General features: G+C 40.8%; 1 protein-coding gene and 2 long non-coding RNA genes across 6 annotated transcripts in view; 2 read left to right on the plus strand and 1 right to left on the minus strand.

Annotated features, from left to right (window-relative positions):
- Window positions 1–280: 280 nt before the first annotated feature.
- On the plus strand, window positions 281–2,243 carry TWIST1 (twist family bHLH transcription factor 1). The gene is made up of 2 exons (XM_037021913.2): window positions 281–1,060; window positions 1,590–2,243. The coding sequence occupies exon 1, from the start codon at window positions 417–419 to the stop codon at window positions 1,017–1,019; it is 603 nt and encodes a 200-aa protein (XP_036877808.1). The 5' UTR covers window positions 281–416; the 3' UTR covers window positions 1,020–1,060; window positions 1,590–2,243.
- Window positions 2,244–2,387: 144 nt separating this feature from the next.
- LOC140849899 (uncharacterized) lies at window positions 2,388–12,121 on the minus strand. 2 transcript variants are annotated; one of them, XR_012132261.1, is made up of 4 exons: window positions 10,638–12,121; window positions 6,705–6,793; window positions 4,679–5,273; window positions 2,388–2,653 (listed from the first exon to the last, which is right to left on the minus strand). It is a non-coding gene; the product is annotated as an uncharacterized lncRNA (long non-coding RNA). The 2 variants fall into 2 exon arrangements; XR_012132262.1 differs by having other exon boundaries at window positions 4,679–6,532.
- The window catches only part of LOC140849898 (uncharacterized), a 187,943-nt gene continuing 168,900 nt past the window's right edge, over window positions 6,405–25,447 (plus strand). For all 3 annotated transcript variants that reach the window (XR_012132260.1, XR_012132259.1, XR_012132258.1), the window contains exon 1: window positions 6,405–6,541. This is a non-coding gene — a long non-coding RNA (uncharacterized lncRNA). The remainder of the gene's footprint in view (window positions 6,542–25,447) is intronic.

Here is a 25,447-nt window from a genome sequence, read left to right on the forward strand (position 1 = left end):
CCCCACGTCAGGCCAATGATACTGCTGCCCCCAAACTTTCCGCCCGCACGGAGGTATAAGAGCCTCCAAATCTGCAGCTTTCGCCCAACTCCCAGACACCTCGCGAGCTCGCGCGCACGGGAAGCGTTTGCAGGACGAGTGGGGTGTGCGTGCAGCCGTTGGGCGCCTTCTTTTTGGACCTCGGGGCCATCCACACCGTCCACTCCCCCTCCCACTTCCCTCCCCGCCTCCCCCGCGCGCCCTCCCCGCGGAGATCCTTCCCGGCCCTCCTCCCGCTCCCTGCTCGGAGGGCCGCACCGCCCCGGCCGGCGCCGCGCGCGGGGGAAGCTGGCGGGCTGAGGCGCCCCGCTCTCCGACTCTCCCCCGGGCCGCCCCTCTGCCCCGGGCCTGCGAGGCCGCGCATTGCCGCCCGAGAGATGATGCAGGACGTGTCCAGCTCGCCAGTCTCGCCGGCCGACGACAGCCTGAGCAACAGCGAGGAGGAGCCGGACCGGCAGCAGCCGCCGAGCGGCAAGCGCGGGGGGCGCAAGCGGCGCAGCAGCCGGCGCAGCGCGGGCGGCGGCGCGGGGCCCGGCGGGGCCGCGGGCGGAGGCGTCGGAGGCGGCGACGAGCCCGGCAGCCCGGCCCAGGGCAAGCGCGGCAAGAAGTCTGCGGGCTGCGGAGGCGGCGGCGCGGGCGGTGGCGGGAGCAGCAGCGGCGGCGGGAGCCCGCAGTCCTACGAGGAGCTGCAGACGCAGCGGGTCATGGCCAATGTGCGGGAGCGCCAGCGCACGCAGTCGCTGAACGAGGCGTTTGCCGCGCTGCGGAAGATCATCCCCACGCTGCCCTCGGACAAGCTGAGCAAGATCCAGACCCTCAAGTTGGCGGCCAGGTACATCGACTTCCTCTACCAGGTCCTCCAGAGCGACGAGCTGGACTCCAAGATGGCAAGCTGCAGTTACGTGGCCCACGAGCGGCTCAGCTACGCCTTCTCGGTCTGGAGGATGGAGGGGGCCTGGTCCATGTCCGCGTCCCACTAGCAGGCGGAGTTCCCCACCCCTCGGCAGGGCTGGAGACCTAGGTAAGGACCGGCGCCTCTGCCCGCTTTGCCGCTCAGGTGGCAGATGAACTGAAGGCCAGGCCGCGGCTCTCGGTCCACCTCGCCTTCTCTCCCTCTTCCTCACCCCTCTCAGCTCTCCCACTCAACCGGGCACAGCCACCTCACCCTCGGAGCATCCCCGGAAGGCAGTTCAGTCCCCACTAGGGAGAGAGGGATGCGCCCTTGTGAGGAGCGTGCGTGTGCGTGCGTGTGCGTGACAGGCAGGAGGGAAGGCTGAGAAAGACTCAGGGGTCATGGGTAAGGACAGTATTGGCAGCGCCTCCCTTTCTTTTGGCTTTAAGTTTTTGTTCTCCTTAAAACAAATGTTTCCAAATTCCACCTCCTCCCCCTTTCCGCCCACCCACTTCCTTTGGCCCTTGGGCTGAAATCCTTCCAGGTTGTTCAGCGTAATTTCTCGTTGGTGGTGATAAGAACAGTGCTCACTAGTCTTAGAAAACAACCACAGAGACCTAAACAATAACCAACTTTCCCCCCCTCTGGGTTTTTGCAGATGTCATTGTTTCCAGAGAAGGAGAAAATGGACAGTCTAGAGACTCTGGAGCTGGATAACTAAATAAATATATATGCCAAAGATTTTCTTGGAAATTAGAAGAGCAGAACCCAAATTCAAAGAAACAGGGCGTGGGGAGCACTTTTAAAAGAGAAAGCGAGACAGGCCCGTGGACAGTGATTCCCAGGCGGGCAGCGGCACCATCCTCACACCTCTGCATTCTGATAGAAGTCTGAACAGTTGTTTGTGTTCCTTTTTTTTTTTTGACGAAGAATGTTTTTATTTTTATTTTTTCATGCATGCATTCTCAAGAGGTCGTGCCAATCAGCCACTGAAAGGAAAGGCATCATTATGGACTTTCTCAATTTAAAATGGTAACAATCAGAGGAATTTTAAGAACACATTTAGAAATAAAAATACTGAGATCAAACTGACTTGCAAAATCCCGGTCAGTTAATTCCTTTTTCATTATTCCTCTGAGGGAATAAAAACTTAAAATACAAAAAAACAACATTCTATTTATTTATTGATGACCCATGGTAAAATGCAAATAGATCGGGTGTCTAAATGCATTCATATTTTTATGATTGTTTTGTAAATATCTTTGTATATTATTTTTCTGCAATAAATAAATATGATTGAAAATTTTAAGAACCTTAGAGTTTGGTCTATATTTTTAAAGCTCAGGATTAAGTTGGAGGTAAATAACTGCTTGTTTAACTCTGGAGGCACTCAGGAGGGAGGGGGCACTAATATAAACAAAGCAGTGAAAAACTCAAATAAACTACTGACAGGCACAAGCATGCTATTTAGAAAGACAGCTTTATTATTATTCCAGTTTGGTGCTCATTGGGCTTAACAGCATCTCTCCCATCTCTTATCAGGTCCCAAACAGCAAAAACTTAAATTTGTTACTCACCTCTCTTGCTTATATTTTCAGAAGGCAGCTGTAAAACATTTAAATGCAAATCACCAGTATGAAGCCAGCACTATTTTCTCTTGTTACTGTACTTTTTTGTCACGCCCTCCACTCTTTGTGAGCATTCTTAAAAACAAGTTCATTTCTGTGAAAGGATGCATAAAGTGTTATTAAAATTGTCTATACACACATAAATTAATACAAATGCATAGAATATAGTTTCATTCAGCAAGAAACATAATTCAATTTGTAATTTGCATAACTTTCATGAATGAAAATGCCACTTAATGTCATGTTTGTTAAAAAGAAAAGCCAAAGTCAATATTTTCCCATGTTGATGTTATCCATTTGGGAATCCTGCCCCTTTAATGTAACGAAAATATAGCTTTGAAATAAAATACAATAAACAACCTAAACTTTCAGATTCTTTGTTAACTATTGGAACAGTTGTAATTTTAAATATTACAGCTATTCATTTTCCAGTCAGTTCATTATCAAATATATTTTATCCAAAATTATACGGAATTTTTCCCTGCTTGCCTACTTACAAGTGTGCAAATATCTGATGAAGTTAAGTTAAACAGTAACAGACAAATGATGCTTGATTTTTATTTCATTACGGTTACTTCAGGACTAGGAAAATATTGGCTTTTATAATTAATATCATTAGAAATAGTAAGTTTGTACTGCTTAGTTCTTAACTTTTACATCCAGTTCAATGCATTAAAGTGTAATTAGTAAAGCTTTCAAACAGGTTTTGCTGCCTAATTTCAAATAATGACTATGGCAAATAAGTGTATGAATCCAGATTGTGTTTGCTCTATTCAAGTTAAAATTATTATATTGCCTGAAAGTTTTTGTTTCCCTCTCTACACATCATCATAGAATGCTGACATAACAATATTGTAAATTTATTATTGTGACTGTTTTAGACCATATTTTATGTTAAGGAGCCTGTAGCATTTACTTATATTAAAATATTAGCAAAGGCTTGGAGGGGGTTAATTTTTGGATTTTGATTGTCTTTTACTAAATAATAAGATGGGGAAAGTGATCATGTGTGAGTGTGTTTGTGGTATGTGTGTTCGTGTGTGCATGTGTATATAGGGTAGAAATGTAAGCGGGTGTCCTAGAAGGATGAGGGAGTGCATCAAGATGGGTAATTCTCTTTTTTGTGTGTATCATCCAACAATCTCCATTTTCTAAATTGTTGATGGAGGAATCTCCTTGTTCACAAGCTTGGTCTGACCATTTGATATTTCAGATTTCTTGACATACATCAGGATGGAGCTGACCATCATTGCTGAGCAGGTAATCTCTACTTTAACTCTGATGACATAAAAACTAGAAGTTTCCAAAAAAAAGGTAGTCTTTCATTTGTCTCTTTCATTTTTTTTTTTTTTTTGGTGTCTCATTCTCTGAACTTTTCTCGTAAGAGAAAACACTTTGGAGAAAAGGAAATGCCAAATGTACATTGAGTAATACTAAATATTAAACTGAAGATAATATTTTCCCCTAGATTTTCAGAGAAATAAACAAATGAAAGAAAGGTGGTAAATAGTTTTCCTTTGAGAATAATTCATAGTGGGAAATATTAACTATTATAATACAATTTTCAGCTTGTAGACGATTTCTGTATTCTCAGCCTCCTCCCATACACATGACAATGCTGTTTTTAAGAATGGAAATGAAGCTACCTATGTTACTTTCTCTGTACCATTATTTCCTGTTTTCATTTTATTTCATTTTTTTCCTACCTATTATTTAAAGGACACTTAGGATGAAGGATGAATTACCTCTGTTTCAGAAGTGAGAATTTAATGTGCTGGCTGGACTGGGTAATCTTTACCCTTTTACCCTTTAGCCAGAATGTATTCACTGGAGGGAAAGTATTGTATTAAATAGTCTTGGGTGAATTCTAAACAACTGAGTGAGAATGATTCCTTTACAATGCACATAATTTTTCTATCTTTTAATTTCATTGGCTTGATAGCCTTCAGTCATAAGAAAGCAGTACATTTTTGTGCCCATATACACACATTTCCCCTCTTTGTGCTAACACTTGCTAAGCCCATGCACAGATGGATAATTCATTCACAGTTGCAGGTACCCTCTCTTAAGTGGAACAAATTATTAGTAAAATAACGTTAAAGAGCAGAAACTCACACACCGTGTGTACTTTTTTTCCCCACAACAACAGCACATGCGTCTTGCTCCTTTGGTCTCTAGGCTCCTATTCATAATGGGGCTTTTTAAGGGACACTTGGCCTCTTGCAAAAAAGTGGAGCATTTTGCACATTCCACGGTTTGGCAAACTCAGAACTGGTTATTTTCTCTAGACCGGTATCAAGTTCTTTTCAGGCATATGATTTCACTTGAAGTCCTGCCCAGGAATCCTTCAAAGTGAGCGTTTGTCCCGCTCTCATGATGTCAGGCGGTTTTCCCTGCATCTGTAATTTGAAGGAAAACAAACAAACCTGCGGGGAACAAACGCCACGGAAACCCAAGCAGAACTCCGTGGGGAGCGGGAGTCTCACCTGCGGCGGGCGCGGGAGGAGGCACGGGCCAGACTCCTCTGCGTGGGTGGCGGGCCAGGCAGCACCGTGGGGAGAGTGACAATGTCCCTGTCCTCCTCGGACGTCCCGGACGGCTCGGGCCCCGCGTCTGGTCGCTGCGCGGAGGCGGAGGCGGAGGCTCCAGTGTTAGCAAAGGGAGCTGCGGCAACTGTCAGGCGGAGGCCTAACCTCAAATTTCCCAAGATAGGCCTGTATTAGCAACAAACAGGGGTCGGGAGTGATATCCCCGGGGGCCACTTTTCCAGAATTTTCTGCTCGTGCGTTGTAAAGCGTGCCCCACCCCCAGCACCAGCAAAAGTGGAAAGTGCACCGGCAGAGTGCAAGGAGAAATCGGTTTCCTCCTAATTTCTTAAAGCCAGCAACCTCACTATTTCCCAGAAACCTCGAAGCCGAGCCCTCGAAAATGCAAACAGGATTATTAATTACCCCTATTTACTGAACAGCAAACGATAGACCCAATAAGCGGGACGTGGGATACATTTTCCATTCGCTTTTTCCCAAGGCCCCAGGACGTGAGCCCACTTAATGTTTTTAGCAAATCAAAGCACGTGTCCTTTGAAGAAGGTGTGTAATTGGAGTTTAAGGCATGTATGGAATTCCCAGATGTCTATAAAGTAAGAAGGAGCATGTGGCAGGTCATTGGAAGGTGGGGCAGGTTAAAATCACTGGCACCAAAGTCTCCCCTTATATTATTCTCCTTTATAAAGGCCAAGGAGATAAGTCTTGGGGAAAGGGTGGGATGGGATCATAATGAATATTCAGCTTCTCGTATCAGAGTCATAGTAACCGTGGTAAAAAGCACATGTTAAGAAAAAAACTCAGGAAAAAAACCCCACTCAATTATAGCCAGAATATCGTGGGCGCCCTGCATTGAAATCGTTTGGGGTTTGCTGCAGCGAGGGCCTCGAATGGCCGTCTTTCTCATTTACGTGGACTATTTTCTTTTCCTTCTATTTATTCCCCCTTCTCAAGTTTGTGGATATGTCCTCGTACTTCTGCATGAACAAAACTCCAGATTAGGAAAAGAAAAAACAATTTTAAAAACATCCATCCCAGAAAGGCAGCCTCCTTGGGGGAGGGGAGATGGCGAGCGAATGAAATTAAATGTCTGTAAAACACGCAGTTTAAACATCTACCAGCTAGAGCGAATGCTCAATGAAAAGACAACCATCAAAATCAGCTGCTCCTTTTTTCTCATTTCACCGAGGAATATATATATATATATGTCTATGAGACTGTCGAATCTAGGCTAGAGTTTGAGTGTTGCTTATTAGGCATTGTTTTGTTTGCTGTTGTTTTGGTTTGGTTTGGTTTGATTTGGATTTGAAGCCGGAATCGAATGAAATGTGACTTTGCTCCTGGGTTCAAGATGGTGCCCTCATTTACCTGCACAGTGGAGCCAGAGACGGGAGACGTTAAGGATCCGAGGTCTGCCAAGGAAACTGGTCCTGGAAAAGGTTGGTGCTCGGAGGGGGTAGACGTGGGGTGTTATGGGGCTGGGGCGAGAGCGAGGGGTCTGGAACAAAGCACGCCACAGACCCCATCACTGAGGCAGGCGGGAGAGGGAAAGGGACCGGCCGGGTTGACGCGAGCGTGGCAAGTGAAAAGTTAAACAGGTACCTGAAGGAAGTTTATCTTGCCCAGATGTTAAGGCTTTTATGAAATGTCACGTGAAGAGAACAGATGTACAACTTGCAAAGGGGCCACGCCTGTAAATACAAGGGAGGCAAATGCTTGGAGGGAAATCCAGGCATAAATCATCAACCTCCTTTTCTAGATACCTATTTTCTCCTTCAAATATTTGCTTCCGGAAAGGGGAGACACATCTTAAACTGTGAAGTGTGTCTTCCAGCGCAAGTCCCAATCCCATCCCCTGCCCAGCACCCCCTATCCTCCAGGTGCCTTGGTGCGGAGGGTTGGGGTGGCGGGCAGATTTCTCCCCACCCTCCCCATCCCCTTGCGTTTTCTGCCTTCACATTCCCCATCCCCCATTTTTCTCTCTTGGCTTCCCAAAGACGTTTGATCCTGAGGAACGGATCGGATCTCGGTTTGGAAGCTGAAACTAATCAATTGCCTTTTTGAAGGGGTAGAGAGTGATAAGACGAGCGAAGGAATGCCAGGCCTGACAGACCCTAAACCTCCAAGATGCTTGAATGGGCTGAAAGATGAGCGGGTGATTCCTCCCTCCTGGGGCTGGGACCCAGTGCTCTGGGGATCCCTGCTGCCTAGGGGGGGGTAAGGCTTTTACCAAGTTAAATCATCGGTTTGATTGAAAAAGATTTCTCTAATGACTTGCTCAAATAGGCGGCTTTTTTTTTCCTCTGTGAAAGAAGGAAGCTCCGTTTATAAACAAAATTAAAATGAATTAGCGCTTGCCCAGTTGTAAGACAGCCCAATTCCTTTCTCTGTATTTAAGAGAGATGTTCACAGACGCTATTGTGAATATTAACATGTGGTGCAGGCTTGGGTCTCTGCATGCATTAAGGTTTCAGATATTTGTTGACAATACTTTTAAGACTGTACATTAAATGAACTGTGTTGTGGCTCTTCATTTAAATGCAATACTGTTCCTAAGTGTCTGTTAAACTGACACTGCACCTGGCTTATGGTGATTATGTTGCCACCATTCAACTCTAAATTTAGTGTCAGAGTTCATCCTGTTCTTTGGGCTTCCAAAGGTGTGTTCAGAATTGAAATACATTCAGACTGATCACATTAGCTGTAAGGGTTGGCAGTTTTAAAAATGCACAAGACAGGATAAATAGACACTTTTTTCCCCCTCTATAGCATTTAATCTAAATATCCATCCAGGCATCCATCCCTGAAGGAACTTAACCTTGATTTATTACCTTTGGGTGCATATCATATCTGGTTATAGCTTCCAAAGCATTCTGGAGGAAGACCTCAGATCCTGCCCCTCTGGGATTCCTTAACCTAGATGAATGTTGGTTTGGACCCAACACCCTCCCTGCCTCTGCTACATAGAACTCTCCTTTGGGTTCCAGACCTTCATTTCTAAACATAGTACTGGACAAAACAGTCCACATTTTTTCCCTCTTTTGTTCCTGAAACTTAACACCAATCAAAGAATTGTTAGGATTGCTGAAAACCAATATGCAGCAAACAGAGACCATCTCAGTGCTTAAAGTTTAGCAATGATAATGAATCTTTCAGAGAGGTCTGTTGGGGCACCCCTAAACCAGTGTTCCATTCCTGAGCAGAACTCTACCTTCCACAGCAGCATTCTTTAAAATGTTCTTATAAATCCCTTTTTCACATTGTAACAGGAGATTTCTCTTAGCCTTGCTAAGGTGTCTCTCGCCTCATTCCACCCTTGACTTCTCTTGCTACCCCCATCAACACACACCTTTTATAACTTCTAACTTTATGACATATAAAAGAGACTCTGAGCAGAGAATCCTTCTTCCTCTTCCTTCTCTCCAGGCCCCGACTGAGTGAAACTTAAAACACATCTCATAGATCAGTTTTCTTTCTCTGAAGTTAGGCACAGTCCACGACCCGGATTTTCAAATAGCCCAGGCTGGAGTCTGCAACATTTAATCCAGTCAGCTATTAAATGTCCTCCGGCTAAATCAAGAGTACAAGAATCCGTACCGGGATAATGATACCATGAGCAGTTTGGTGAAGGGAAGGGGGGCTGGGAAAGGGGCAGACGACTCCGGGATCTTTTGATTTGGAAAATCCTGTTTTTAGAACTCCTGTCAGAGTAATAACAAAGGAAAGAAACATGAAATAACAACTCTTTGTTCCAGGATATGGTTATAATGAAATATTACTACCACACATATACAAAAATGTACTATTAATAATCGCTTCTGAGACCACGCTTTTCCTTTACCTATTAGCGACTGGGAGGCTCCGTAATGTGATCCCCTCTCCCCCTTTCCTGCCGCCTCTTTTCCTCCCCAATTAAGTCGATGTGGTTGTTCCGATGAGTCCTGGCCCGCAGATAACGGTGGATTGAATGCCTTCTGCATCCCGTCTTCTTGCCCCTTCTCTGAGCAAATCCAGGCCCCCAGGAACTTGACTGCGAGGGCTTCGCCTTCTCTCTCTGCAAGGCGGGCTCCCGCGCTTTCAGAGCCAACTCTCTAGGTTACTAGCAGGAGGGCGGGGGAGGGGCGGGAGGGTCTTCTTAGGACCCCAACGCATCACATGTGGCACCAGGGGATAGCGTCCCCCAAATCTGCCTGCTTTGGCCCCCAACTGACCCTGGCGCTTTCTTGTTGACTTAAAACACCCGGAGGTACTTGTTACTAACACAGCAAACGGGGCTGGTTGGGGGTGGGGAGGAGGGAGCGAAGAGGCAGGAGGTAGGGATCGCCAGAGAAAAAGCAACAGCATTTGGGAAGAGGGGGAGCAACCCTTTAGGCATCTGAGACCAGGCATTTTAGCAACCGCGTCTGTCATCTGTGGCAGTGGACAGATAAAACCGTCCCAGATCAAAGAGGCTAGTTCATAAATCACCCGTAAGAAATGGACTGTAAGGAGTAAAAGAATTGTGCCGAATAATCTCAACCCTAGAGTCCGCTAGCCGCCAGCACGGCTCCTAACGCCCCCTCTTGTGGTACCTGAGCAGCTAGCGCGTCTCTGAGCGGCGAGGGTTGGTGGGGGGAGGTCTCTCCTTGCTGGTCCTCTCCCCCGCCCCCCACTCTCCCCCCACCGCCCCTGTAGCTTCCGCGGCAGACGCCTGGCCACGCCATCCCTGCCCCAGGTTTGAGATTTCACCACATTCGGTTAACTCCGGATTGACCAAGGAAGTCGCAGTAAAAACGGGTCTTTTCATTTCCGAGGCAAGAAAGTTGCCTTCTGAGAATCGAAGACATTTCCACTCCAGATCCCCTCTTAGTGTCCTCGATCCCTCTAGAGAGAACTCGGAAATTTGCAAAGTATTACTGCACAAAAGTAGCGCAGCCGGGAGAGTTCAGCGAAAGCAGAAATTGCCTGGGCGCGTGTTTTCTGTTCCGAGTTTTGTAAATTTCGGAAGAACGGTGCATTGCACTGAGGTTTGCCGCTCTAATACAATCTCTAAAGAGCTGTTGCTGTCCTCTAATCTGGGACCAAGTGGCTTCTCTTTCTCCGCCCCATCCACCTCTCAAGGCCCGGACTCTCTCGCACCTGCTTCTCCTGCTTGAAAAAAGCAAGTGAAAGGGATGTCCAGTCCCGCTTGCTAGACGCTCCGGCCAGCTGTTCGGAGCACACGAGAAACGCGTATTGGGCTAATTTAGAAGTGCTGTGGTTGGTCATCTCCATGAAAGCAGTTTGCACTGCTTAAGAAAGAGTTTTTGAATTAGTGCGGGGGATTTACATCGGCAAATGCCCCTCTCCCCTTCCTTACGCTGTTTTAGCATCCTTCAGATAAGCAGGATTTTGCTTATAATAGGTGTTTATGGTTCCAGAAATTGCACTTTGATCTAGGATTTTGGGGGTGGAGTGTCTAAAGGGTCTCTAGACGCTTGTCTGATTTGAATGCTTTTCAGGATGATTTACTGCGAAAGGCTCCTTTCTGACATTTCCAGATGCCAAAGCTCTTACCTTCCAGGAAGGGGTGAAGGAAACCTGCTTCCAATAGCTGCGCGGATGGGATCCCGCACGCCTACTGCGCCAGCTTGCTTGTCACCCTGGCGTGACAGTGTGTACCAGCCTTCTGCAGCAGCTGATAAACTTACGCCACCTTCCGAATAAGGAGGAAGCAGAGGCCGTTCAATGATGACAGAGCTAAATAGGGAAACCAAGTCACCCGCCTGTAAAGTTTGTCTCTTGCAGGCAACTCTAGTTTAGGCAATTAACCACCTGCTTCCGCCCTGTTGGTGGCTTGGTGTTAATGTGATTTGACCCCCAAATGTGAAGGGAGGCGGGAATAAGCCCTCCATTGGGAACCCTGGTGGTTTCACCCTCCGGCCTCAGTCTCTGGCCGCCGCCGCGTAGATCGCATCCTGGTTCCCGCGGGGCGGAGGCCCGGGCAGCGTTCAGAAGCTGCCGGGGCTCGGAGTGGGAGGAGGCGCTGTCTTTTCGAAAGCTCCCTGCAGTCTGAGCCCGTGAGGCGAGGCCAGAAAAAATAACCCTCCTGACTCAGTTACTGCAAGATCCACGGTGAAGCTGAAGAGCTGAAATGTGCGCCGCGGCAGGGGGCAGGTCAGACAGGGCGGACACTAGCGCGATTTTAGGGGAACCCCAGGGCCGGCGGTACTGAGAACCGCTGAGGACATCTGTCAACCTTAAGTTAAAGGTGGGCCCGACGGGCAGTACCTACTTTTCCCAGAGGTACTTTTCCCGGAATGCTTTTCCCAGAGGACACGAAGTTTACCAGCCATTTCTTTTCTTCGAAATGTAACAGATAAGGGATTGACTGGGACCGAGGAACTTTGTTTTCTTTCTTCTTTCCCAAAGGTGAAGGCAAATTAGGAAGAAATTAGCCTCCGGCAGGCTTGAAGACCAGCAGTCAGGAGAGTCGAGGCCAGAGCACTGATAGTAAATGCATGCTTACGGAGGAAGGTTTGGCCCTGAATGATATTCTGGCTATTTGCTTAGAATCCCGCAAAGCTGGGAGCCTGTAATATTGGGGAACAGCAAATGACCATTTCAGTCTTTTTTGATGAGTCTCCACCCTCCTCTCAAGTTCCTTCCATGTTAGTAACTTGAAGGTCAGCGGTTTGCTTTCTCCATTGAAAAATAAGCCTGATTTCCTGGGTGAAAGAGAATAAATTAACTCGACAGCCTTAAACAAACAAAAAAAGCCCTTATTTGTCCAAAATACAAGCTTCATTCTTCATAACACTACAAAACAAGGCATCAGATCAGCATTTATTGGTTTATGTAGAACTGATCCTGATTTGATAAGCTTAATCATATGACAAAAGGCATAGTAATTATTCTTTCCTCTCAAAGGGCAGCCTGAGAGGTTTTGAAAGTCATTGCCTTTTTCTTAGAGTTTTGATCACTACATCAAAAGATTCAGGTCACCTCTTGTCTTTTCTGTATGTATATATTCAAGAGCATAAAAATATTAAATAAAAAACTTTCCCAACTTCAAACCTATCAAATGTTTAACAGCTGAAGGATATTCATCTTTGGGAGGCAGGCCAAAATGTCAATAAAAATTTAATTATTTCTGAAACATATGGGAGCACTTACAAGACCCAAAATGTGATACTAAGTATTGATATTGAAAGGAAACCCAACAATATACTTTCATATTGCTGGTCAAGACCTTATATCCCGAAAAAGTTCCACAAGCCATAGAAATTTCTATTCTTTCCGACAGGTTTTCTAAAACTGGCATGAAAGGTCGGGTGGTCAATGGGGTAATCTATATTCTGAATACAGAGAAATTAGTGTTGACCTTTTATGTGTTTGGCATTTGTTTTCTGGAGAAAACTGCCTGTCATGCTATGATAGCAAAGATGATTGCCATGCTGGATGCTGGGCAAGGTGTGCATAGATGTGGCCATTTTTGACTTTTAATAGCTAACACAAACTGCCTTCTGAAATGTTTCACCCAAACATTCTTTCATCCTATCATTCTGCCATGTTGAGAGGTCACCTCTACATTGGGAGGCAACACTGGTCGTATTATTTCTGTTAGTTGGCTGTGAGGAGCAAGACAGATGAGCAAGTCGGGATAATTTCCAACATATCAGTAGCATCTTTCCACTTAGGAGCTGCAGCTTCTTTTGCACTTGGAGCTTACATAGGACTTTTGATTTCGAAGAAGTTACATCAAACTTTAAATGCTGGTTTGCAGGTTAATCTGCCACTAAATTGCTGCTTTCAGACCTATCCCCTTGTAAACGCTGAGAGGTTTGACTTTACTGTCCTCATTTCCAGTTTTCCCTGTGGTTTGCTTCTCAGTACTTTCAAGAGTTGCTTTGAGTGCTTGGTTATCTGCTTCCTTGGACAAAACATGTGTCTGATGGGAATTTACATACTTTCCTTGACTGGTTATCAGCAGGTCCTCTACCAATGGAATAAAGTCTCCATTGATATCAAGGTATAGATTCATTTAATTAAACCATTTAATTTATAGCAAAGGAAGGACTCTGAAGCCTGAAGGTATTTGTCCAAGACTAATTGAGTCTAGTCCAGTGCTCTTTTCTCTATTTGGGAGCATGGCTTTAGGATTTTAAGCAATATAGTAAATTCCAGATTTGGCCTGAGCACAAGAACTACCCATTTTCTTCCAGCTGAACAACTATTCCCCAAGGCTTACTATCCTTTTCTTTTATTACAAAGTTTTGCATAAACAAAGCAGATAACAAGACCACGACTGTCTCGTAATAGGGGAGGCTGGACCCTATGTGTATAGATGTAACAGGTGGTAAATTGTAAAGGCCAGAATCCTATTTGTTTTACCTTTCTATTTCCTAAGAATGAAAATGAGTATGACTTTATTTACATTAAAAATTCTAATAGTAATTTTATAAATACATGGACCTTTCAGAGTACTTTTTATTTTACTTTGATTTTTACAATTGCTGATACAAAGCCTTGTTTCTGGAAAAATGCCCCAAGACCATTCTTTTTTTGTCTTTTGTAAGAATAATTACCACTGAGAATACTCTTATGAATTCAAGACTGAGGAGAAAAGACAGCTAATTTAACTAGTGTGTGTAGAAACTGTTTGTTGGACAGAAAAGCCAGGAGTGCAGTTTGCCCCACAGAGTGATGATGGAATGAGGCAGAACCAAAGGCGGGTGATCAGAAGTGGGTTCTCCTCTGGGTAAATGATCCCAGAGGCCTTTTCAACATGTGATCTGTGATGCTATTCTGATGCCTGACATGCTTTCCTAGTGGATTTTGTTTTCATGAGTTACAGATGCAAAGAACAACTTGAAATCAAATTGTAGGCAGGGCATTCCAGAAACATAACAACCTAAGTAAAGAGTGTGTGAACTTAGTCAAATATACAGGTATGAGTGACTTTCATTTTGCTCCTGTAAAAGATATACTCAATTGTCGGTGTGGCCAGAGTTAAATATCATGTAGATCTGCAGAAGCAATTTCAAAATGTTCACTCCTCTCCAAGCACTTTCCCCAAGCGATGGGCTGCATGGGTGGCCACAAAGACACTGCCTTCAACTAAACAAATGTATGATTATTCAGTCAATAAATATTTCTTGAGGGTCTCTCTAAGGTCTAAAGGCTATGCAGAAGTGATTATGTCATGCTCATTGTAACAAACAAAGGAGCCTCTTAGCACAGAAGTCTTGTCTCACCTGTGGATTTTTGCTGCGTTTGCACTGGAAGTCACTGCAAGTGGTTACTTCACCTCGGTTTTCTTTGATATTCTGTGATGCTGCAGAAAATTAGGACCCCCCCTGCCTGTGGAAGAAATGGTGTGGAGAGGCAAAAGTAGTTCCACTGCATTTAGCATTCTAAGAATGGAAACTTTAGAACAGAGAATAAAAGTGAATCCAAGAGCATTTTTTTTTTGGTGGGGTGGGGGGTTACAACTTTTATTTCTTTTCAATGTACATTCATCAATTTGTAGCAAACCCTACAGATTGCTTGTTCGACTTAAAGTTGCCCAGTTTAATATCCTAGCACCTTGCTTAGCACCTGTCACGTGGCATTTTTGTTGCTTTGAACTAACATCACCATTACACCAATACCGAAACTGAGATGAAGAGGCAGAGTCCACATCTAAAAGAACCAAGAAATGACACTATGATAGTTCCATACTGTTACGGTGGGGAAATTCATATACTTGTCTCTCAGTTGATGTTAGAATGAAAACCAAAGTAAGCACAAAAGAAGACATTTATTAAAACTTTGAGATTCAGACATTTATTGTAAGTATTTTAGAGTGTCTTTCTGTATGGCACCCACAACTGTCATTTGGCTATATGATTCTTTGTGTGAATAAGTAAAGGGACCCCTTTTCTTCAAGGGACTTATGGCTTTTCTGTCAGAACAGGGCTGATTTCAGGTCCCATTACCCACAGACTAAGTGCCCTTGCTCACTGACCATCCTTCATAACCATATATAGCTGCCTTGGCACCCGCAAAGCAATAATTGTCAAATTTAATAAGGAATCTGGCCCACTTATTATCAGTGCATTTCCATGTCTGTGAAGCTGATTCCACTTGGTTTCCATGAATGGCCCAAACATAGAGTCTCCATGTGTGCTTCTTAACCAAACTGGGGCAATTTATCCTGAAAGGTCTCTTCTCCTGATCCAGCCAATTAAGGCTTCCTTTTCCTATATTGCTTATATTAGTGTGCTATAAATGACTCTGCATTGCCCTGTCACCTACTAAAACAGTATAACCTCTAATAACCAAACAGTACTTTCAATCAGTATCTATTGAAAAAAAAATGCAGTGGAAACTCCATGTTACTTACTTACTGCATGTATGCACACATTATTCAAAACCCAAGAGTGGTACTTTACAGATTGAAATATAATTGATTGTGAATTGAGGAGAGACATTCTAAAAATAATTTCAATTTGGTATGACTAGTATGAATAAAGAAAGCTGCTTCTCCAGCCCTATTTTCTCCTGCCTTCCCCCTCACCCCAGGGATGCGGTGAACTTGTGTAATTTAAGGCAGGTGGTCCACATAGTAGGCTGACCACAGAGGATGAGAGAGTGTGCATTTGATACCCTGACTGATGCTCTTTAATAGACTTTAAATATACTATGACTATTATTTGGCTTTTGGCTATTACATTTATTTTCACTTTCTTTCAAAGGCTTCTCTCTTTCATTTTGTCATTTTCCACATACTGAAATGTAACCCAGGCCCAATGGCACCAAATAGAGGATTTATCTATATTGTCATCAAACTAAAAGCAAATGAAATATCAAAGGGGAGCAGAGGGTACCACTATATTTGGTTCTTGAATGCTGACACAAAAATGCATGCATTTTTCTTAGCCTAGGTAATAACAACACTTTATTTTTATATAAAGCCTTTCATCTGAGAATCTCAAAGGCCTTCAAGATGTCATTTGGGTCTGGTATTCTTCAATTGGTTGCCCTTTGTCTCTTCCAGTAAGGAAACATTCCTGTTGAATGTAGTAGTTACATAACTGAACTTGCACTTGGGTATGAGCAGTCAGAGGTCCAAGGGCATTGAGTGTTTCTTGAATAGATCAAACAAAGGACCAGTCATGACACTCTCAAAACAACACTGAGAGGAAGATGGGTGGCAAAGGTGATTATCTAATTTGCAGATGAGGTAGTTGTGACACTGCAGGTTAAGTGACTCACCTGAGGGCACACAGTGGCGTCTCTGTTACTGCTGGAAATGGTGGTAACATCGACCAGCCATTAACATGGCTGTATTCCTTCAACATTCCACCTATCTGTTCCTTCTCCTTTCAGAAGGAAAGTCTCTAAGAAATAGCACCCTTGTGCATATAAGAAAACTTTCCAGTGCAAGGAAAGAGAATAGACTAGCAATTTTGGAAATGTTGAAAATAAAGAAATATGTGGGCCTTATTACTCCAGAAAAATCACACAGCTTTCAGTCCAGTTACTGAATCTAAAATACAAAAGGAATATCCCTTGCACATAGAAAACAGAAGTGTGATGTTTAAGTTCCACTCCTTATAAGTAAGAGAGCATGTATTCATTCTCAGCCAGGGCATAGGTATAATGTTATATGTAACACACACACACACACACACACACACACACACACACACACACACACACACATAATACATATATAACACATATTTTTTAAACTATTTCCACATTAAAAATGTTTAAATATCTGATTTATAACTATCTTATTTATAACTATCTTTTTCTTTTGCAGAATTTTGTTTTGCCTTATTATCTTCAAGCATATTCACTTGCTTCAACATCATATATATAGTCTGAAGAGCCCTGAAATCTGGATTTTTCCTCTTTGGCATCACTATGTGATGCACTGTTAACTCAGTGTTTGACAGTTTCTGACTGTGATATTCCACTTCAAATTTATGTTTTAATATCCTCTGGAGATTTACATTTAATTTTAAGACTCATTGTCAAGTTTGGGGCACAAACCCCAACTTTGCTATCCACGTAAAGTAACTTCTGTATTTTATTCCAGTAAGAAGAGTTAATAGGAAGAGTATGCATATATTTTAATAGAGAGGACTTCATAATAGTTTTCATCAGAGAATAGTTATACATTTGAAAAAGAGAAATTTATTAAACAAAACATTTTTCTTTCCTGTATTTTATCCTCAATTTGAGTTTCTAAAGTGGGGCCTATCTTTCATAGTTAAGGATTAATATAAAAATCCAGAAAAAATTTCTGGGACAATTCTAGTTTCACACATCCTGAAGCTATCATTTATCCATCTGATACGGTAGTTATATATAAATATAAATATAATAAATAAATAAATAAATAAATAAATAAATAAATAAATAAATAAATAAATAAATTTATATATATAAAAAGTCATGGGTCCATGTCTTCCTGTTTTTATAAGTTTGGAAATTCTCAGATCCAAGATATTTAATTTAGAAAGTTTAGAAAAAGCTGTTCCATATATAACATTGATTTTACCATATCAGGGGGAGAAATCTCAAAGTGATATGCCCATTCTATTTATCTGTACATACCATCAAGGTTCTCAGCTTAGTTTTGATCAGCTCCAGAAGAAATATGCATAAACAAGCAGGAATAGTGATGAAAAAAAGTAAAAAACTTGATTATCTTACTTTGCCTGAGTTTGAGAGTCTAGGATCTGTACTGCATTTTGTCATTATTGGTCTTTCTCTTCCACAAAATCTCCATTGCTTTGTGCTCTCTACAAATGAAGCTACATTTGAGAAAGAAGGTGAAGGTTTAGTAACATGAAATCATGAAAGATGCTAAAGAATTTTCCTGTATTAGATAATCTAAGCATTGTTTTTGCTCTTCTTTTTCTTATGCAATCAAACACTTAATGCTGGCCCTTTTCATTAGCATATGTATCTTCATTTTGAGAATATGAGGTCTTCTTATTGCATTATTCATTTTGGCTTAAATGAAAGTTCCATTTCTATATGTATCTTTGTTTTGCTGATATGAGGTCTTACTGCATTATTCATTTTGCCTTAAATGAAAGTCCCATTTCTGATGTGGAGTTGGGTTAGTTTAGCGTATAAAGGAAGAAAGAGGAACAAGCTTGGTCTAAGCTCTGTCATTTATTAGCTGTTATTTGGGAGTTAACTGAATTTATCTGGGTATCAGTTTCACTAAAATTAGGGAGGTGGTAGATTGTATCACAAGCGTTATCGTTCTGTCATTCTATGATCTAATATCGCTGATACTGCTTCAATAAAATACAGTTTAAATTACCATTGTAAATGAACTTGTCAAGACATTTTCTGTCAAATGCCAAATTTTAAATCTATAAGATCAATTAAAGTGCACTTTCTAAAATTATAACTTAAAAATTGTGAAGTGAAGCATTATTTAAAGACACAAAAGCTTTCTGAACTTCAAGTTATTATAGGTAAAAAAACAACTGAAATTGAAAATGAGGTCTGGGAGTAAGTTCAAAAGTAGTGATAAATCAATAACATATCGTTGCTTTTAAAAGTCATTTGCTCATAGTTTTACTTTGCTATTTCTTGTTAAAAGAAGGTATTTCTTATTAACCCCTTCAACTGGAGACTGAGTCCATCTTAAACCATTCCTAAGATATTTTTACGAACATCTCATATGACTATGAGAGACAGTGTGTGTATGTTTATGTACAATAATAAAATGATAGATACAGGAATGTATATTGGCTACAAGGCTTCTTTAAAGTATCAGTCCACAATTCTTCATTAAAATTTACTTTTTTTCACATATGACATGAAAGTAAGGATTTCAAACTTGAAACCTTTCTTAGGATTCATTGCCTCAAGTATTTCTCTTTCTTGTTTTCTTTGTGGTCACTAACCACAGAGAAATTTGTCTTTTTTTACATATGCTGGAAATAATTTACTGCTTTTAGAAATATTAAACCACACAAAAACCCAATGTTAAAGAAACATTATGGGTCTGCCGAAACCCTCAAAAAGCCAGGAAATTGAGAGTTAATGTGGAAGCTCTGATCTGGCTCTATGTCCAAGGGACTGTGGGACCTTTGAAGAGTAACAGGTAGTGCCCAGCCCACATACATGTTATAGAAAAATAAAACACATTACTGGTGGGATGCACGTGAGTAGTGCAATTTATCTTAGACACTAATATTCACACTTATTTAATACAAAATAATAGTCTTCATAAATACCAGTTTTCATGTAATCTCAGTATATAGACAAAAATCAAAATCTACAGACTTCTAAAATGATAGTGTAGGTTTTGAACTGTGATACAGATGTGTTTAATGGTATGAACTTGACAAAAATAATATTCACAAATGAGTTTTTAGTAGTAATATGCACAGGCACAGTATTTGCATATGGTGTATGGGAAGAACAATGCTTTCAAGTCCATCTGTTATACTAATCTCACTTAAGTGACCAGAGATTCAGGCTAACACAGTTCAGGTCTTAGGAAATAAAGTCTCTTTCACGTGCATCACACAGAAGGCAAAAAGTTCAAAGCTTTTCTGGATATATATATTTTAAAGTGTTGTTTTTCAAAGGTTATGTTACATATAATCATATAGAAACTGAAATTAGTTAAGAGCAAATTTCTATTGATGTAACATTTTATTTGGCTAATAATTATATTGTATTGAATTTATTTAAATTATAGTTTCTTCAAGAACTTTTATTTGCCTGTTGTTTGCATTTTATTCATTATTATTTAGAGTAGAAAACATTTTCAATTTTTAATAAAAACATATTAAAAGTCTTTTTATTTTTAAGGAAATTATTAAATACATAATTTGTAGCAAAATGTTTCACTGGACTGAGTACACTGCTTTAAATTTTGAATTTTAAAATCTACAGATACAGAAAAACTGACAGTTTTGAATTACAGATATATCCTTGATGGCATTATTCAAAGTGAATTGTCACACATGGTAATAGTATACTTTTAAAAGAATACTATTTCTGTTGAGCTGGACTTTTGTCAAAATAATTAAACAATGATAATGAATTAGTGACATTTACAGTCACATATTTGTTTTCTTTGTAAGTGAAAAAGTGGTGAAAACCAGATGTATCAGTTATTTAAAGCAAGTACATTTGGAATCAAAAGGTAAAGGTGAATTTACATGTATCAGAAAGCACAGACTGCTTCCAAATTTAATTAAGAAAAATAATTTTTGGTTTCTGATATAAATGTTACCTTCCAAATATATATCTTCACTTTAGATCTCTATCTGTTTTGAAAGCAGGCTGATTTTAAGAATGAGACACAATGGATGATACATTTAAGAGATATTCATTTCTGAATACACAATTAAATTTATTGAAAACTGATAATTTGCCTGCCTGTATTAGTGATTTCAGAAAATACTGATAAAATAACAAACACTTAGTGAGAAACAGTTAACATTAAATTAGGAGTCAAATTATTTTTATACTTTGAAAAGAATTAATTGTTCCACACTGAATCTTAATATATTAGTTTAGATCTAAAATCTTGCTTTCTGTACTTGAATGTAGGAATGTTTAAAACATATTATTGAATAAAGGTTATACACTAAAGTCTTTTTAGATTCAGGAGTATAATTTTAATTTTTCAAATTATGTATTCCAAATCATAGATTTTATTGTGTGGGAGTTTTTGTGTATATAAATGAAATTATTCAACCTACTTTTTTTTTAAACATAATTTCCTCTATAAACACAGGAAGCATGTTACCAGGGAGAAAACTGAGTATGAACAAAAGTTGTCATAATGCACTTCGAAAAATTGAATTTTGTGACTTGAAAAAAATCACATCTTTACAAACAAGAAGCATTTTGCCTTTCTATTCTGGGCTTAAAGGGGGACATTTGACACATTACATGGCAAACTTACTCAATGTTTGGAAATGCTTTGTAGTGGCCAAAAGCTGTACATTTCCTTCTGTTGACCTGATTTCTTTCTTCCAAAAAAGTTAATTAATAGAAGATGCATCAAACAGGATTATTGCAGATGTGCACATACTGCAATGCTAATTGCTCTTATTTTTTTATAATCCAATCCTGCACATGCTTTAATTTATAATTGTCTGAGTTAGCTTTTTAGTGAATTAGCGGCACTCTGCCACACACTGAATAGTGATGTGCTTGCATCACTCGATTATCTCAGATGCATTATTGTCTAGAATCTATGCTCCTAATTTCCTTACCACCCACACCCATCTCTTGCCTCTATTTGGAAGGCTGATTTGTGTTAAGAAGGGACCACCAAGCTGTTAACTCTGGGACATAACTAGCATTGTTCATGGAGAGCAAGGCTTATGATCATATCACAGTTTAACTCTTCCACTAGCATTATCCTTGTTTCTCCAGTGCTTTCAAGAGGCAGTAACTCCAAATGCCTCGCATGGAAATGATAAACTGCCTGTTGTGCCTTTTCTTTGAAGGGGTTCTCCTGCAGAGTATCATATTTAAATAAATTGCCATTGAGTTTAGCAAGCAGCACAATCATGCCCATTGAGGTAGAGCCTTTTGATCATATTTTGTAATGCAATCAAGGATCACATGAGGATTCTCGAACAGGCCAGCCTTGCTGTGTGCTAAATAGGCGACAGGAGACAGAAAACATTAATTGTCCTGAATCCGACTGACGTAACAAAGTACACCTGGGTCCCAGATACTACGGCCCCTAAGACAGGGGTTACATGAAAGACCAAAGGAACTCTTTTCACTTACTTGATCAGTAATTTCAATCAAACTAGCAGATTTTTAAAAAACTGCTGATATATTCAAATTGTCAAAAAAAGGCCAAGTGTGTGCCTAGCATATATATACTTTTATGTAATGGTATGTACTAGATGGGGTGCAGGAGACTGAGGTTCTAGGGCCACCTGTTAACTGACTGAGTCAGTTGACATGTGTGCCACTAGCCTCCCCTTCTCTCACACTGTCTCAGAAAATCACTAAGACCTGCACCATAACTGCCTACTTACTGAAACAGTTGTCCTGAGGATTGCAGGGGAGAATGGTTAGGAAAACCTTAAGAAATATAAGGTGCTTTATCAATGTACTATGGTAACTGTATGGATATATGTGGCAGACTGTACCTGAATAGTTTACATCTCTGCAAATATTTTTTCAGTATTACTCCTTCTGTAAAAAAAATACTTGGGGGTCTTTCATCTACCAAAAATACAGGCTCACTAGTAGGGAATTACTAACTGACAGATTCATTGAGGAAACTTGGGGACAGTGTTGAACTTCAGTCAATGGATTTAACAACAGGCAGCAGATGTGGAAGTGGGGGCTTGTAAGGAATTTCCTGCTTTGCTGGTCCAGCATTCTAACTTTCTGCTAAACTTTAAGTATCAATGAGAAAGAATGAGCTGATACCATCCCAAATCATTTCCTGCTGACAGATATTGTTCAGTAACTATCCTCTCTGCCTTCTTTCTTTTTTTCTTTTTTGATAGTACAGGGCAGGGAAAATGAGAGAGAGAAATGAAAAATTGAGGAAGCAATTAAGAGTTTTTCCTCCATTTCTACTGATAGTTTTGTAGTTCAGATTTGTCTCTCCCTTCCAAGAATAGGATATAACTTTATATTGCTTTCCAGTGAGATCTCAGTAATCAAAATGGAATTGCCTTTTTTTTTCAGAGTGTTTCTTCTTTTTCATAAAGAAGAAATGTGAAGGTCTAGTCCTAGTCTGATAACTTAACCTTTTGCCAAAAGGGGCAAAAAAACACAAGGGGATTGGAATAGGAAAGCACATCTTTGGTCCTAGAGAGTGAAGACTAAGGCTCTTTCATTAATGTTAAATAATGTTTATAATTCTGTTGCCTGATTATGAGCTGAAGCAAATAACCTAAAAGAGTAAATGACTGAGAAGGCAAATGGGCTAAATGGCTTTTATATTACTTAGGAGTCTTTATTAGTTAACAAGGGCTGCCACAACAAAGGATCACAGACTGGGCTTAAACAATAGAAATTTACTTCCTCACAACTCTGGAGGCCAGAAGTATAAAATGTAGGTGTGGCAGGCTGGGTATTTCTGAGGATTCCCTCCTTGGTTGGTAGACAGCTGTCTTCCTGTGTCTTTGCATGGTCTTTATTCTGTGTATTTCTATGTCCTAATCTCCTCTTCTTCTAAGGACACCACTCACATTGGATTAAGCTCACCCTAATGACCATGCTTAATCTTACATCTTTAAAACCCTATCTACAAATATAGTCACTTCCTGAGAGACTGAGGGTAAGAACTTCAACATATGAATTTTGGGAAGACACAATTCACCTCATAACAGAGCCCCTTTTTGTGTGAAAGTATTGAGAAATTCTGCTTCAACAACTTTGAGGAAGAAATGTCTTCCCTCAATTCCGACACTGCAGAAAACATAAAACATATTCAGTTTGCAAACAATTACAGGTGAGATTCCTAGGAGATATATTGACAAGACTTTAGGATGAAAAAAAACCCCCAAAAAACTAGCTGGAGTAACTAAATAAAAGCTGAAGTAGAATCAGAAGTGGCCTTCCAGGAAATGACAAAGAGTTAAATAATCTAAAAGCACTTTTTTCTTTGTATAAAAGGAGAGCTACTTCCAAAGTCTGCTCTTTCTTAGATCAATCCACATAAAGAACCCCCAGACCCATCTATAACCCTGCCTTATTTTCCCAGAGCCTTTGTGTCTTGCCTCTCCACCCTGGCAGCTCTGCCCTTCTCTTCCACACCCTGCCCCACAAACATAAATTTAATGGGGATAGAGCATTGTCTGTCATCTCCGTAAACCCAATGTTAGCCATACAATGCAAGTTAAGTAAATATTTCATGAATAAGTACCAAGGTTGTTAGATATTAGGGGCTAGGAATTTGGAACTCCAAGTTACTCTGTATTGCATCTTGTACCTTGTACATTGTAGGGGCAACAAAAATCATGTGGGTTTTCTCTAAGTTTAAGTGTTTAGCTAAAGCAGTTATTTATAGAAGACTTCAAAAACTCTGGTAGCGGTTCCAGTCAGATAAAGGAACATCTTGATTAGTAGACATGCTTGTGAGCCAATCGGGCTCATGAGATCATCAGTTGTTTATAAGTTAGCACATATACTAGGCATATATACATTATCTCTAATTCTTAAAGGAGCTCACAGTGTGGTATAGATAATCCCCATTTTACAAATAAGGTAAAGATAATAAAGTTCAGAGAGGTTGAGTAAGTTACTCAGGATTTCACAGCCATTAACTGAGAGAGCCAGGATTTTAATTTAAGTTTGTCAAAGTTCAAAGCCCATGACATCACCCCTACCCAAATTTGTCTCTGGTCAAAATGTCCACTCTAATGGGTTGGGAATACATAGCTAATTAGAACCTGATAATACCTTTAAATATCCTGCTTTTTTTAGAAAGGTAAAAGAATTGTCAAAATACTACTCTTCTCTACAGGAAAGCCAAACAAAAATATTGGCTTGTTGTAAATACAGCATGTGTAATTAAAAGCTGGGTGGTATTTTCTGAAAAGAAAGAAAAATCATCCATCTTGCTGCAACTGATTTTCTCATAACTTGACTTCAACTAATCTTATTCATCAGGACAATGAAGAAATAATTCACAAGACCTATGAGTCAGCCCATTTCAGATTTTCAGTGTCAGCATATGGCCTTAAAGCCCAAGTGCAGTATTTCCTCATGATGCATCTTTGACTGTTTATTATAGGGGAGGTAGGAGAAGAGGAAAGCCGTCTGTTTTGTTATCCATCCAGGAATGCAGTTAAGTGTCTTCATCCCCAAAGGCAACTTGGCAGTTTTGGGCTTGGTGCCCACATTGTTAAAGCTGCATTTGCTCTCAAGTCTCCAGAAGGTTTTTTAAAAAGTATTTTAAATATCCCAGTTTCTTCAGGTCCTCTTCTCATCCTCTGGAGGAACTGTTTAAACATATAATTGGTCTAATTTTAGGCAACAACTCTGCTACGACTCTTTGTCAGAGCAACTTGCTTTCTTTTAACTTTGTGGTACTTCACATAGGACTCTTTAGTCATTTTTATACAATTTCTATCCATCTGCAATTTCAGAGTCATGTTAAGTGCTTTATAAATTAAATATTGTGTATACGACTGAAAGTCTTCCACTCACAAGCCAAGTAAGTTCTAAAAATAAATTAAGTAAATTTTCTTTTCTGTCCATATGTAATTCTAGTAATTGGATTTTAACATGGACAGAAAAAATGTGTTTGGGACCCATGTATATACTCATTGTCCATAGGAGGCTTTCAGTAAATGGTTGTTGAATTGAGTTAATATGCAGGCTGTGTAGAGTTCCCTTGCTCCGGGTCCCCTTTCACTGTC

This window comes from Manis javanica, chromosome 6, assembly GCF_040802235.1.
Source record: "Manis javanica isolate MJ-LG chromosome 6, MJ_LKY, whole genome shotgun sequence".
Taxonomy (NCBI): Eukaryota; Metazoa; Chordata; class Mammalia; order Pholidota; family Manidae; genus Manis; species Manis javanica.

What these genes read in the sequence shown, in the direction of transcription:
- TWIST1 (XM_037021913.2), top strand. Translation starts at nt 417, where the DNA reads ATGATGCAGGACGTGTCCAGCTCGCCAGTCTCGCCGGCCGACGACAGC.